This window comes from Schistocerca piceifrons, chromosome 1 (genome assembly GCF_021461385.2).
Source record: "Schistocerca piceifrons isolate TAMUIC-IGC-003096 chromosome 1, iqSchPice1.1, whole genome shotgun sequence".
Classification (NCBI taxonomy): domain Eukaryota; kingdom Metazoa; phylum Arthropoda; class Insecta; order Orthoptera; family Acrididae; genus Schistocerca; species Schistocerca piceifrons.
Genome location: NC_060138.1, coordinates 782,107,809 through 782,124,198, shown reverse-complemented (window position 1 = coordinate 782,124,198; position 16,390 = coordinate 782,107,809). Strand labels below are relative to the sequence as shown.

General features: G+C 37.5%; 1 protein-coding gene across 1 annotated transcript in view; it reads left to right on the top strand.

Annotated features, from left to right (window-relative positions):
• Positions 1 to 16,390, top strand: part of LOC124712908 (ras GTPase-activating-like protein IQGAP1) — a 346,898-nt gene that overhangs the window by 200,671 nt on the left and 129,837 nt on the right. The window contains exon 19 of the mRNA XM_047242907.1: positions 14,515 to 14,679. Within this exon, the coding sequence (XP_047098863.1) occupies positions 14,515 to 14,679 (165 nt within the window). The remainder of the gene's footprint in view (positions 1 to 14,514; positions 14,680 to 16,390) is intronic.

Below are 16,390 nucleotides of genomic sequence, written 5' to 3'. Positions count from 1 at the left end.
GGATAGCAATATCAAAAGCGAATCATATCATTGATGTCTTTTTCACTTTAAATTTTAATCCCACCCTTGAACTTTTATTTCTGTCATTGCTTCTTCAGCATTATACTGAGCAGCAAGGCTAAAAGACTACATGCCTGTCTTAAACACTTTCTAATCTGTGCACTTCGCTCTTGATCTTCCACGCTTATTATTCCCTTTGGTTCTTGTGCATATTGCATATTACTTGTCTTTCTCTATAGCTTACCGCTATTTTTCTCAGGATTTTGAACATCTTCCTCAATTTTATGTTGTTGAATGCTTTCTCCAGGTTGATAGAGCTTATGAATTTGGCTTGATTTTTCTTCAGTCTTGCTTCCATTATCAGCCACAATGTCAGAAATGCCTTTCTGCTGCCTTACCTTCCTAAAGTCAGATTGATCATAAACATAAGATCCTCAATTTTCTTTTCCATTCTTATGTTTATTATTCTTGTCAGCAGCTTGGGTGCATGAAAAGTGAAGCTGGTCGAGTGATAGTTCTTGCAGTTATCTGTCCTTGCTATCTTCGGAATTGTGTTGTTTGTTGTTGTGGTCTTCAATCCTGAGACTGGTTTGATGCAGCTCTCCGTGCTACTCTATCCTGTGCAAGCCTCCTCATCTCCCAGTACCTACTGCAGCCTACATCCATCTGAATCTGCTTAGTGTATTCATCTCTTGGTCTCCCTCTACGATTTTTACCCTCCATGGTGCCCTCCAGTACTAAATTGGTGATCCCTTGATGCCTCAGAACATGTCCTACCAACCGATCCCTTCTTCTAGTGAAGTTGTGCCACAAACTCCTCTTCTCTCCAGTTCTATTCAATACTTCCTCATTAGTTATGTGATCCACCCATCTAATCTTCAGCATTCTTCTGTAGCACCACATTTCGAAAGCTTCTATTCTCTTCTTGTCTAAACTATTTATCGTCCATGTTTCACTTCCATACATGGCTACACTCCATACAAATACTTTCAGAAACGACTTCCTGACATTTAAATCAATACTCGATGTTAACAAATTTCTCTTCTTCAGAAACGCTTTCCTTGCCATTGCCAGTCTACATTTTATATCCTCTCTACTTTGACCATCATCAGTTATTTTGCTCCCCAAATAGCAAAACTCCTTTACTACTTAAATTGTCTCATTTCCTAATCTAATTCCCTCAGCATCACCTGAGTTAACTTGACTGCATTCCATTATCCTCGTTTTGCTTTTGTTGTTCTTCATCTTATATCCTCCTTTCAAGACACTGTGCATTCCGTTCAAATGCTCTTGCAAGTCCTTTGCTGTGCTCTGACAGAATTACAATGTCATCAGCAAACCTTAAAGTTTTTATTTCTTCTCCATGGATTTTAATACCTACTCCGAACTTTTCTTTCGTTTCCCTTACTGCTTGCTCAATATACAGATTGAATAGCATCGGAGAAAGGCTACAACCCTGTCTCACTCCCTTCCCAACCACTGCTTCCCTTTCTTGTCCCTCGACTGCTATAACTGCCATCTGGTTTCTGTACAAATTGTAAATAGCCTTTCGCTCCCTGTATTTTACCCCTGCCACCTTCAGAATTTGAAAGAGAGTATTCCAGTCAACATTGTCAAAAGCTTTCTCCAAGTCTACAAATGCTAGAAACATGGGTTTGCATTTCCTTAATCTTTCTTCTAAGATAAGTCGTAGGGTCAGTATTGCCTCACGTGTTCCAGCATTTCTACGGAATCCAAACGGATCTTCCCCGAGGTCGGCTTCTACTAGTTTTTCCATTCTGAGAGAATTTCGTCTGTCTCATACATCTTGCTCACCAGCTGGTAGAGTTTTGTCAGGACTGGTTCTCCCAAGGCTGCCAGTAGTTCTAATGAAATGTTGTCTACTCCTGGGGCCTTGTTTCGACTCAGGTCATTCAGTGCTCTGTCAAACTCTTCACACAGTACCATATCTCCCATTTCATATTCATCTACCTCCTCTTCCATTTCCATAATATTGTCCTCAAGAACATTGCCCCTGTATAGACCCTCTATATGCTCCTTCCACCTTTCTGCTTTCCCTTCTTTGCTTAGAACTGGGTTTCCATCTAAGCTCTTGATATTTATGCAAGTGGTTCTCTTTTCTCCAAAGGTCTCTTTAATTTTCCTGTAGGCACTATCTATCTTACCCCTCATGATATAAGCCTCTACATCCTTACATTTGTCCTGTAGCCATTCCTGCTTAGCCATTTTGCACTTCCTGTCGATCTCATTTTTGAGACGTTTGTATTCCTTTTTGCCTGCTTCACTTGCTGCATTTTTGTATTTTCTCCTTTCATCAATTAAATTCAATATTTCTTCTGTTACCCAAGGATTTCTACTAACCCTCGTCTTTTTACCTACTTGATCCTCTGCTGCCTTCACTATTTCATTCCTCAAAGCTACCCATTCTTCTTCTACTATATTTCTTTCCCTAAATCCTGTCAATTGTTCCCTTATGCTCTCCCTGAAGCTCTGTACAGCCTCTGGTTCTTTCAGTTTATCCAGTTCCCATCTCTTACATTCCCACCTTTTTGCAGTTTCTTCAGTTTTAATCTACAGTTCATAACCAATATATTGTGGTCAGAGTCCATATCTGCCCCTGGAAATGTCTTACAATTTAAAATCTGGTTCCTAAATCTCTGTCTTGCATTATATAATCTATCTGAAACCTTTTAGTATCTTCAGGGTTCTTCCATGTATACAACCTTCTTTCATGATTCTTGAACCAAGTGTTAGCTATGATTAAGTTATGCTCTGTGCAAAATTCTACCAGGCAGCTTCCTCTTTCATTTCTTAGCCCCAATCCATATTCACCTACTAAGTTTCCTTCTCTTCCTTTTCAAATGGTCGAATTCCAGTCACCCATGACTATTAAATTTTCATCTCCCTTCACTTCCTGAATAATTTCTTTTATCTCATCATACATTTCATCAAGTTCTTCATCAACTGCAGAGCTAGTTAGCATATCAACTTGTACTACTGTAGTAGACATGGGCTCCGTGTCTATCTTGGCCACAATAATGCATTCACTATGCTGTTTGTAGTAGCTTACCTGCACTCCTATTTTTTTATTCATTATTAAACCTACTCCTGCATTACCCCTATTTGACTTTGTATTTATAACCCTTTATTCACCTGACCAAAAGTCTTGTTCCTCCTGCCACTGAACTTCACTAATTCCCATTATATCCAACTTTAACCTATCCATTTCCCTTTTTAAATTTTCTAACCTACCTGCCCGATTAAGGGATCTGACATTCCACGCTCCGATCCGTAGAATGCCAGTTTTCTTTCTCCTGAATTGTGTGGATGATGATTTTCTGAAAGTCTAATGGTACATCTCCAGTCTCATATTTTACACATCAACATGAACAGCCGTTTTGTTGCCACTTCCCCCCAATGATTTTTGAAATTCTGATGGAATCTTATCTATCCATTGTGATTTATTTTATCTTAAGTCGTCCAAAGCTCTCCTAAATTCTGATTGCAATATGGGATCACCTAACTCTTTTCCTGTCAATTCCTGTTTCTTCTTCTATCACATCATTCTCATAGAGGACTTCAGTGTACTCATTCCACCTATCTGCTCTCCCACATGCATTTAACAAAGAAATTCCCGTCACATTCTTAATGTTACCGCCCTTTCATTTAATTCCATTGAAAGTTGTTTTGACTTTTCTATATGCTGAGTCAGTCCTTCCAACAATCATTTATTTTTTGATTTCATCACTTTTTTGATGCAGACATTTTGCCTTAGCTTCACTGAAATTCCTATTTATTTCGTTCCTAATGAATTGTATTTCTGTATTCCTGAATTTCTGTGAACATTTTGTTCTTCTTTCTTTTGTTAATAAACTGAAGTATTTCTTCTGTTACCTATCTTTTTTCCCCCCTTCTTGTGCCTAAGTTTTTCTTTCCAGCTTTTGTGCTTGCCCTCTTTAGAGATGTCTATTTCTCTTCAACTGACCTACCAACTGAACTATTCATTATTGCATTATCTATAGCCTCAGAGAAATTCATGTCTCTCTTCATCCCTTCGTACTTCTATATCCCACTTATTTCCACATTGATTCTTCCTGACTGTCTCTTAAACTTCAGCCCACTCCTCATCATCACTGAATTGAACAGAGTATTCACCAGTACAAGCTGAAATTTATTGCATATCTTAGTCTTTCTTCTCTCTCATTCGTACTACCAAGCCCATATTATCCCGTAACCCCTTCATCTACTCGTCCTACAACTGCATTCCAATCCTCCGTTACTATTATATTTTTATACTCCTTTATGTACCGAATTATCTGTTCAGTGTGCCTGAACTATTGTCACTGTTGGTTGGGTGTTGATTCTGATGGGAACAACCTTAGCACTGATCTGTGCACAGTAACTCTCTCTTTGCCCCACCTTTGTATTCATAACACATCTTCCCCCTTGGCAGGTCTCTGGAGATCCGAACAGGAGACTAGTCTGGTATCTTTTGCAAATGGAGAGATCATCATGACACTTTTTCAGTTACAGGCCACGTGTCCTGTGGATATACATTGTGTCTTAAATGCAGTGGTTTCCTTTGCCTTCTGCATCCTCATGCCGTTGATCATTGCTGAGTCTTCTGTCTTTTGGGGGGAGCAATTTCCCACAACAAGGGAATCTGCCCCGTCCTCAGCACTCTTTGACAGGGCCATTGTCAGAACTAACTTGTTATGCCAGAAGTATTTGGCCATCATTGCTGATGATTTTTATTCAAAATTTAAGAAGTGATGAGGTTCAGACCTCACTTAAAGGCCACTTTTCTAAAATGCTTCATCTAATATCAGTACCAGTCATTATAGCATGGCTCAGTAGATCAGCACATATATTAACAGTAAATAGGTGTCTTGTATGCTGCCTATTTTTACAGTGTCCGTACTCAAAAGATTACTTTGTAATTGGATGTGGGTCACAACATAGGTATATGAATCCCTCATTCGAATAGGTAGCGGTGTGGGATCTTCCAGGTCTATTGACTCTTTGCAGTCTGAGTGGCTTCTTACAAGGGAATAAGTCAATGACAGGGTCTAGCTGAGGTTTATCAGGTCTCTGTGGTTGGAGACAGAACAGAGTTAGGTATCAGACTAGGGAGGTAGAAATGTAGGAATGAGCTCTTGGGTTGGTAATTTGGTCTGATTTTATTACTTCTTCCTAAGTTTACCTGAACATGTTGAAGGGCACACACCCTGAGTCATAATTTCAATGAGCGTAGAACATAGAGGGGGCTTACTAGATACTCAAATTACTAGAACAGATAGCCTGCATTGTCTATCACTTGCACTCGAATCATGAAAATGAGCCAGTTTCTTATTGTTCAAATAGAACTCTCAAGTTCTGTTACGCATCATATTGTAAGTGACAATCAGTCATAGTCATGAGAGACTAACTACCCACAGTCCAGAGGTGCATACAGGCAAGAACCCAAGTCCTTCTTAGTGTACATACTTAATTGAATATTCTTTCATTCACAAAATTTACTGCTGTCGACTGATGGACACACAAGGCTTGTCTGTTAGCAAGAATTCTCAGACTGTTGAACTCCGTCCCGCTTGTCAACTGGTGGCCTCTTTATACTGTGTCTGGGCTGTTTGTTTGTAGATGCTACATGACTGCATCACATTTTTACTCGCAATTCGGAATCAGCCAGATTGAAATCGTTGGTTTCTTAATGCTTGCGACCTCGTATTGGTCTAAGGAATGCGTCAAGCACTGTACATCTCCATCAAGGTTTCCAGGCTCCACTTGTTAAATTTCTTACCAAGATGATGACTTTGTTGGTAATCCCTTCATAATTCTGTCATTATGGTTAAGAAACTTGAGAGAACCTTAAAGTGTCGAAGATCCTTCTGACAAATAGTGGGTGTGTGTGCTTGGTGCTTATACAAAGATGATGGGAGAGTATAATTTGGAGTTTCATTTATTTTCTTTTTAGAAAAAAAATTCAAAAATATTTAGTGCATCTGTCTGATCAGACTGGGCATATTTGTCTTCCAAATCTGTAGATTAGATTAGACTTTTTTTTAATACTTGTTCCACAGATCATGAACTTTGTGATGATTTGGAACATGCCAGTTTAATAAAAAGTCTCTTTACATAACATAATTAAATTTTTTTTGGTAATTGTAAAATTACTGATTATGTCAAAAAATCCATCATTTTGAGTATAAGAAATTTTCATTCGGAAATTCATTTAATTCATTTTTAAATGCTTGTTGGTTATCTTTTTTGATGCTATTTAGTAAATGATCAAAGACTTTAGTGGCAGTGTGATTCATCCCTTTCTTTGTTACAGTTAGATTTTACCCAGAATAGTAAAGATTAGTCTTTCTGCTATTGTTGTAGCTATGGTATTGCTTTTGAATTTGGATTTGTTATTAATAACAAAATTTCGTAAGTGAATGTCTATGTATTGTGAAGCTTCTGTGAGTATCCTAGTTCCTTAAATAAATGTCTGCAAGATGTTCTTGGTTGAGCTCAAGCTATTATTTTGGTTACACACTTTTGTATAGTGAATATTTTTTTCCCTTAGTGATGGATCACCACAAAATATGATGCCATGCAAAAACAGTGAATGAAAATAGTAAGCTAATTTACTGATATTATCATCACCAAATTTGCAGTAACCCTAGTACCAGAAGTCACTGAATTCGAACATTTCAGCAAATCATGAACGTGGTCCCTCCAGTTCCATCTCGCATCAGTGCACTTATCCAAAAATTTTAAAGGTCTCCCTTAGCTACACACTTCTGCTCAAAGTATATATTTATTAATTGTGTTATGCCATTTACCATACAGAACTTTATATACTGTGTTTTGTCAAAATTTGCTGAGAGTCATTTGCAGAGAATCACTTATAATTTTCTGAAAGACATTATTTACAATTTCCTCAGCTAGTTTATGTTTGTTGTATATGATTACCATACTTGTTACATCAGCAAAAAGAATTAGCTTTGCATCTTTGTGAATATAGAGTGGCAAATCAATAATAATAATAATAATAATAATAATAATAAATCCCGTGGAGGTCCAGGAAAAGAGTAGGCCTCCGGAATGTTCTGCCAGTTGTAAAAGGCGACGAAAATAACAAACCACTAATAGGGCTAACCCCCCCCCCCCCCTTTTAGTGTGATTAGTTGGTTCAGGACAGAACTAATGAAGCCTCGGACAAGCGCTGTCATGGTCGGGGACGACGCTTGAACCCTATGCCTGTCCACAGTGGTAATGACACTGCTAGCCACATGGTAAAAGATTTAAATCCAAATAGAGGTGTTTTGCAGGATATACTTCCTGCAACCACCCTAGAAGGAAAACAAAGACAGAGGATGAGATGCTCAGATGAAGTTAACAGACACCTCATGTTCTGTTATTACCAAGTGACAAACTTAGGAACCAACACAACTGGATACAGATCACAAGTATTCACAACATTTATTACCAGATACCCAGAATTAAAACTTTTAACAGAACAATGACTGGCTGATCAGATCTGTGTAATAATCAAAAATAACAGGATACCCCAGTCAGAATTAGAAAACATCAAACAACAAGGGTACAACAGATACTGGAACAAAGTAATGTACAATCAGAAGAAGAAGAAAATACAGCAATGGACCCAAACATCACAGAGCAAACAAACAAAGAACAACACACATCAATTAAACAGTCGGAGAAAAACAAAATCTTAAGACAGCCACCAGAACAAGCACAAATAGAACATGAAGTGACACACATGTTACATATAGAAGAAAAATTTCAGCTGACATATATAGAATACAAAGACACAAATACAGACATTAGACCATTCTTGCATAGACCACCAAATAACCCACAAGTCAAAACAACAATAACAATTATCAGCACAATCATACACAACAAAATAAATGAAAATATAACTATGGAAGAGTTACAACTACTGATTTATATAGGAGCACTCACTACACTAAATATACACACTAGGCAGAGATCAGAACCAACCAACGCACAGAAGAAACCCACAAAACCAGCAAAGCAGCACAGGCTACAGATCAGAATAGAAAAACTTAGAACAGACATCGGACAGCTAACACAATTTATAAGAAATGAAATATCAGACAAAAAACAAAAAAGGTTAGGTAAAATCTCACAACAAGAAGCGATAGAGCAATTAGATGAAAAGAAGAAGAAATTACAAGCACTGGCCAAACGACTTAGAAGATACAAAAAAAGTGAAAATAGAAGGAAACAAAACCAAACATTCAACACAAACCAAAAGAAATTTTACCAGACAATAGATAACACACACATTAAAATAGACAATCCACCAAACATAACAGACATGGAACACTTCTGGAGCAACATATGGTCAAACACGGTACAACATAACAGACACGCACGGTGGATACAAGCAGAAACACACACATACAAGATGATACCACAAATGCCTGAAGTGATAATTTTGCAACGTGAAGTCACCCGAGCAATTAATTCAACGCACAATTGGAAAGCCCCTTGAAAAGATAAAATAGCAAATTTCTGGCTAAAGTAGTTCACCTCAACACATTCACATCTAACTAAATTATTTAACAGTTACATTGCAGACCCATACACATTCCCTGATACACTTACACAAGGAATAACTTATCTGAAACCTAAAGATAAAGCAGACACAGCAAACCCAGCAAAATATCGCCCCATAACATGCCTACCAACAATATACAAAATATTAACTTCAGTCATTACACAGAAATTAATGACACATACAACACAGAACAAAATTATAAATGAAGAACAAAAAGGCTGCTGCAAAGGATCACGAGAATGTAAAGAGCAACTGATAATAGATGCAGAGGTGACATATCAAGCTAAAACTAAACAAAGGTTGCTACACTGATTACCAAAAAGCTTTTGAGTGTGTACCCCACTCATGGTTACTACAGATATTGGAAATATACAAAGTAGATCCTAAATTGATACAGTTCCAAAACATAGTAATGAAAAATTGGAAAACCACACTTAATATCCAAACAAATTCAAATAATATCACATCACAGCCAATACAGATTAAACGTGGAATATACCAAGGAGACTCCTTTCTGGTTCTGCCTTGCTCTGAACCCACTATCCAACATGCTAAATAATACAAATTATGGATATAATATTACTGGAACATATCAACACAAAACCACACATTTGCTATACATGGATGATCTAAAACTACTGGCAGCAACAAATCAACAACTCAACCAATTACTAAAGATAACAGAAGTATTCAGCAATGATATAAATATGGCTTTTGGAACAGACAAATGTAAGAAAAATAGCATAGTCAAGGGAAAACACACTAAACAAGAAGATTACATATTGGATAACCACAGCGACTGCATAGAAGCAATGGAAAAAACAGATGCCTATAAATATCTAGGATACAGACAAAACATAGGAATAGATAAAAATATAGACAAAGACTAACAAAAATACTGAAAACAGAATTGACAGCAAGAAACAAGACAAAAACTACGAATACTTATGTTATACCAATATTGACCTATTCATTTGGAGTAGTGAAATGGAGTAACACAGAACTAGAAGCACTCAATACACTTACACGATCACAATTCCACAAATATAGAATACATCACATACATTCAGCAACAGAAAGATTCACATTAAGCAGAAAGGAAGGAGGAAGGGGATTTATTGACATAAAAAAACCTACATTATGGACAGGTAGACAATTTAAGAAAATTCTTTCTAGAACGAGCAGAAACTAGAAAAATACACAGAGCAATCACTCATATAAATACATCGGCTACACCATTGCAATCATAACCACTTCCACAACCCTTTAGATCACATAACATCAACAGATACAAAGAAAGTAAATTGGAAAAAGAAAACACTACATGGCAAGCACCCATATCATCTAACACAAGCACACATCGATCAAGACGCATCCAACACATGGCTAAGAAAAGGCAATATATACAGTGAGATGGAAGGATTCATGATTGCAATACAGGATCAAACAATAAACACCAGATATTACAGCAAGCATATTATTAAAGATCCCAATACCACAACAGATAAATGCAGACTTTGCAAACAACAAATAGAAACAGTAGATCACATCACAAGCGGATGTACAATACTAGCAAATACAGAATACACCAGAAGACATGACAATGTAGCAAAAATAATACAACAACAACTTGCCATACAACATAAACTAATAAAACAACACGTTCCCACATACAAGTATGCATCACAAAATGTACTGGAGAATGATGAATACAAATTATACTGGAACAGAACCATTATAACAGATAAAACAACACCATATCATACTCACCAATAAAAAGAAGAAATTAACACAACTAATCGAAATATCCATACTCAATACAACAAATATACAGAAGAAAACAGGAGAAAAAATTGAAAAATACATCCAACTGGCTGAGGCAGTCAAGGACATGTGGCATCAGGATAAAGTTGACATTATACCAATTATACTATCAACTACAGGAGTCATACCACACAATATCCACCAGTACATCAGCACAATACAGCTACAGCCAAACGTATATATACAACTACAGAAATCTGTAATTATTGATACATGTTCAATTACCCGAAAGTTCCTAAATGCAATGTAACATATACTGTACAGTTAAAAGGAAGTCACGCTTGATCAAAGTCCGCGTCACTTTCCATTTTTAACTAGACAGAACGTCTGAGAAAGGAAAGAAATAATAATAATAATAATAATACACACACGAAAAAAAATTTTGATCATCCCGGTTCCCAGAACTCCTGAAGATATATGTTGACTGTGGATATTGTTTCACAGACAGTCCCTTTGACAATTCAGAGATCTCACTAAACTTGCCCAAAGATGTAAACAGCCATGCATAAGCAGCCCCTATTAGACGGAGGGGGTCTGACAGCCAATCAGTTCGTCATTCTGCCAGGAAACAGGTACACGATTCATGTTTTCTGTAGTACAGCCATGTTTAGACAGTCAATACAACAGTTCAAACACATCTGCACTGTTACTTTGTGCCAGGAAGAGCTCTTAACAAGGGAAGTGTCCAGGCATCTCGGAGTTATGTTGTTCGGATATGGGGGAGATACAGAGAGACAGGAACTGTTGGTAACCCGGTCAGGCTGAATGCCTTTGGTGGTCATGGAAGCCACCATAACGGCTGAACGATATGTGAATGTTATTCTCCAACTGACACTGCAACCATATCGGCAGCTTATTGGAGAGGCATTTGTTTTCATGGACGACAATCCGCGCTCTAATCATGCACATCTTGTGAATGACTTCCTTCAGGATAACGACATTGCTCTACTAATGTGGCCAGCATGTTCTCCAGACATGAACCCTGTCGAACATGCCTGGGATAGTTTGAAAAGGGCTGTTCATGGACGACGTTACCCACCAACCACTCTGAGGGATCTATGCCGAATCGCTGTTGAAGAGTAGGACAATCTGGACCAACAGTGACTTCATGAACTTGTGGATAGTATACCGTGATGAATACAGGCATGCATCAATGCAAGAGGACGTGCTACCGGGTATTAGAGGTACCAATGTTTATAGCAATCTAGATCACCACCTCCAAAGGTCTCGCTATATGGTGGTACAAAATGCAATGTGTGGTTTTCATGAACATTAAAAATGGCAGAAATGTTGTTTATGTTTGATCTCTACTCCAATTTTAAGAAGAAGAAGAAGAAGAAGACTGAACCCTGTGGGAACACATTCTTGATACCTCCCCAGTTTGAGGGATCTGCTGATTTCTGTACATTATGTGAACCGTTTATTTCAACCTTCTGCACTCTTGTAGCTGTACAAATTAAGAGAGTTGTGCACTGGCCCACTCATGCCACAATACTTAAGCTTATACTGAAAAATTCTATGATGTACATAATTGAAGGCTTTAAGAGATCACAAAGGATCCCAGTGGTTGATGTTCGCTTATTCAGAGTATTTAATATTTGATCAGTGAAAGCATATATAGCATTTTCTGTTGAAAACCTTTCTGAAAAACAACTTAACATTTTGTTAGAACTTTATTTTTACAAATATATGAAGCTATGATCTCATCATTCGTAGGGGTGGGGGAGATAAAAAAAAATCCTTTAGCTGGCGCTTCACTTGAGGAGGAGAGCAAAGCTCTAAGGAAGTTCATAAAGAACTTTACCTAATCAATTAGGTAAAATTTTTAATATTTTACTGAATTTTGGTGAAAAATTACCAGCACCAGCTATTGGATGTGCATCTTCTATTCAAACGTGCACTATTCCACATACCATTCACAATGACTGACTTTAACCCTTGCGTGGTGTCTGTTTTTTTTTTTTTTTTTTTTTTTTTTTTTTTATTTTTTTTTTTTTTTTTTTTTTGGGCAGCAAGGCTCTTTAAACTAAAAAGAAACAGGGTTCTAATCCGCCCGATATGCTTATTATAGACTCTACCCTTTCCAAAAATTAATTCATTATCATCTCTCTTTATTGTAATGGGCAAAATATTTATGGTTATGTTGCAGTTCTCAGTATAATAATTTGAAATTTTTCGAATGTGATCAGAAAATACCCCAGGTCAATAGTATGTGATTTTGAACGCTATATTTCAGCTTTATTATGAAAATAAAAACTTCGCAACAATGCACCTTCTCAGCCAGCATTTGTGTGTCCATTGTTGTAACCAATTTATGGGAAATACACATACATGCATGTTTGAACAAATTCACAGTTAGGAATTGTGTTTTGTTGAAGTAAGATGTGGTATTATATTTTATTTTTTAATGGGTCATGATACACGCTTTGAAAGGGGCTACAGGCTCCAGCCGGTTTTAACAGCTACACGTGAGGGGGGTGGTGGTGGTGGTGGTGGTGGTGGTGGTGGTGGTGGTGATGATGATGATGATAATGAATCAGTTTTTGGAAATGGGTATTAGAGTGGTGCTGATGTAGATGTGACAGGAAGTTATACAGGTTGTAGATGACATGGATGTTAATGAATGTGAAGAATACAACAACAGTGTTTAGGAAACTAGTGCACCTACTCTTGCATCTAGAAGTGGACATATAACATATTATGTAATACTACCTGATGTGTGCAAGCAGGCTTCCAGGAGTATAATAAGTGAAATTACCCCCCCCCCCCCCCTCCACACACACACACACACACACACACACACACACACACACACACACACACACACACGCACGCACGCACGCCTATTGTCTCCAGGCACTAAAGACATTGCTATACTAGTGGTTGCGCAGACTTGCATTAGGATAATTCTCCACTGTCTTTGGTGTCTTATGGGGACCACACTAAAATATATTTCTACTGCTGTCAGCATAAAAGAGGTACCACGTGCTTCTGGCTTGGTGTTTCTAATATAGTTCTTTGCACACGAATATTGCATCTGGATTCTATGGACTTGTGATGTCTGCTGTAGAATCACCACCACCTACTAGCATGTTTGTATGTCGTTATAACTCAGAATCTGCTAGAGGGGACCCTAATTTTACACATGTTCACAATAGACCTTACGTGCTTCCATATTACAATTTTTGCAACAGTGTTACAGCTTTCTCTTGTGAACAAACAACTGGTAACAATAATGCCTTTTTAGTACAACACCATCACAAAAGGAAGTGGTGCAGTGGTTAGCACACAGAACTTGCATTCAGAAGGATGGCAGTTCAGATCCGCCTTTGGCCATCCAGATTTAAGTTTTCCGTGGTTTCCCTAAATCACTCTAGGCAAATGCCAGGGTGGCTCCTTTGAAAGGGCATGACCAATTTCCTTCCCTATGCTTAACAAAACAGTTTGAGGTTGTGCTCTGTCTGTAATGGCCTCATTGTTGATAAGACATTAAACCCTGATCTTTGTTCCTTCATTCCTTCACAACAGTGGCAGCCAATTTTGTGCTATGCAAGCAGATTTTGCTTCTGCTGTAAACAGTTTAGTTTCCACAACAGACACTTGTTTTGACTTCATAAGAGAGATTCAAATTAGAAATGAATTTTTAAGTTGACTTCCCAAACACCAACCACAACTCCTGCCTCCCTATATGCTCTATAGGATTGATAGCAGATAGTGTGGAGGACCACATAAACATCCTCATGTCTGTGGTTGTACCTCAAACAATTCTTTCACAATTCATCTTGCTGAAGACACAGGGCTGTGGAGGCTAACAAATGTATGCATATGACCAGACAGTAACTACTTCCATTTGCTTAGAGTTGTCTTGAACTTAGAATGTGAGTTGTAACTATTGTATTTCCAATGCAGGTATAGTATTCATGGCCACTAGGCAAAACTGATCATGGAAGTAAATCATTGTTACAGCTGCTGTTGAAATCTTAATTTCTATCCATTTCTACGATTGAGGAAATGTGTTGTATTCATTCATGATAAAATTCTTATCTATTTCCTGCTCCTTTGTTCAGTGCTAAGAGTAACTGTTTTTCTAGGAGAAACTTGTGGTGAAAATCCAAGCATTTTGGCGTGGTTGCCTTGCTCGTCGGGCGTTTTTGTCCCTTGCTCATGAGGCACAGCCATCATTTTGTGCAGTTCGTCATTTTGCAAAGTTACTGAAGGATGGCGTAGATGACTATGAACAAGAGCTACTGATGCAGGTAAGGCTATTTTATTGTTATTATTACCAAAGTTGTTGACCTACTAGGTCACCATATGTTCTAGAAGACAAGCCAGGGAAAATCAAGTACAGAAATGTTAAATTTAAATAAAGAAATGTAGGGCTATCAGTACTTGCCTGTAAAACACACATTTATTTGTACAGATGATTAATCCCCATTACCTTCCTCCACACACATGATCTGTTCATGAAAGGAAATCTCAAATAAACAGTTGAGTTATATGCTAATATTGCTCAGGGAGACCTTTCTGTTGATCTCATGAGCATCTAATGTGTAGTTTCCACCAGAAAAAAGAATAGGCCACCTTGAATGATTATGGAAGAATGGAAGGAAATATGTGTCTCTAAATGTCAAAGAAAGAAAATATAAATACACTGTGTCTTAGTATAGCTGTATTATTTGCGCATAATATTCTCTTGTGCTTGTAATTTTACTTGGTTTGTGTTAAGTATTACATTGTAACACTAAAGTCTCACCTAAATGATCTGAAAGGTGACCATTTACAGAATCTGCTGAGATGATGATGTCATAACATAATTTGTTGAACTACTTTGTTTGTTAGCTATGAGTATTCTAGCTGGTACTAGTTCCAGTAGATCTTCAGCACCATAGGTAAAATACAATCTGTAAAATGTTTGCCCTCCTGACAGTCACATGATGAGATTTACACTTCTCTACATAACACTAGTTTACTCAAAACTTCCTCAAATGATTTCAGGAATGTATCAAAATTTTCGAGGGTGATCTGTGTAATCTATAAACTGTGTGTCTGCAACAAAGAATTAAACAGACCTAAAAAAAAATCGGAACATTGCAATTTTGTACTCTTTGTCAACATGGAACTTGTTTACCCACAATATTTTTCTGTGGTTGTTAGAAGTTGACCTTTCTCAGGTAAATGGCAATACTAATAGGGCCATAAAAATTTAAGGTGCCAGTGCAATCCACACACAATATTCAACTGTGACAAGGAAAATGTTAACTATGTCTGGCATAAACTGAGCAATGTTGCAGAGTGTACAGTAATCGTTGATATAAATGCTTCTAAATCTAGATTGAATTCCAGACTTTGAGAAAGACTGAATTTAGTTTTATAAATTAGAAGAAGAAGTGGATGAGAGGATTTTTCAGAAATATGCAAGAAGACAGAAGGCTGGTGATGTAGCTGTAGAGAATGACATTTCTTTATCTCTATTGCCCCTCCCCCCAAATCTCTCTCTCCCTCTCATATATATATTAATTTGAATTATATGAGTCATTCCCCATCCTATCTCCCTTGCTTCTCTGCACTACTGTCTGGTTTGGTACTGAAAAAAGAACTGTTAGTACCAAAAATTCATTGTCTACTGTCAGGAATTCATTATTGTCAGTCCTTATTGAAAATCTTTGGCTTCATTGACCTTTGTTTCCCCATTATTTTCATTACTTATTCTGTTGTGTTTAGTTCACGATTTCCTTTTTTGTTGCTGAAGTATTGAATGGGCCTCAAAAATATCTTTTTTCCTTTGGTAACAAAAATTGCATAATTTGGTACATGAGCTCCCTCTTTCACATTATTATACATCACAAAACAAAAACTTTTGCAAACTCCTTCTCAGTTGCCGCTGTCCGCCTCTGGAACAAACTGCCCCTTACCTTGCGCAAAATTCAATCTCCTGCTGCTTTTAAGAAGAAGTTGAAGCATTTCCTA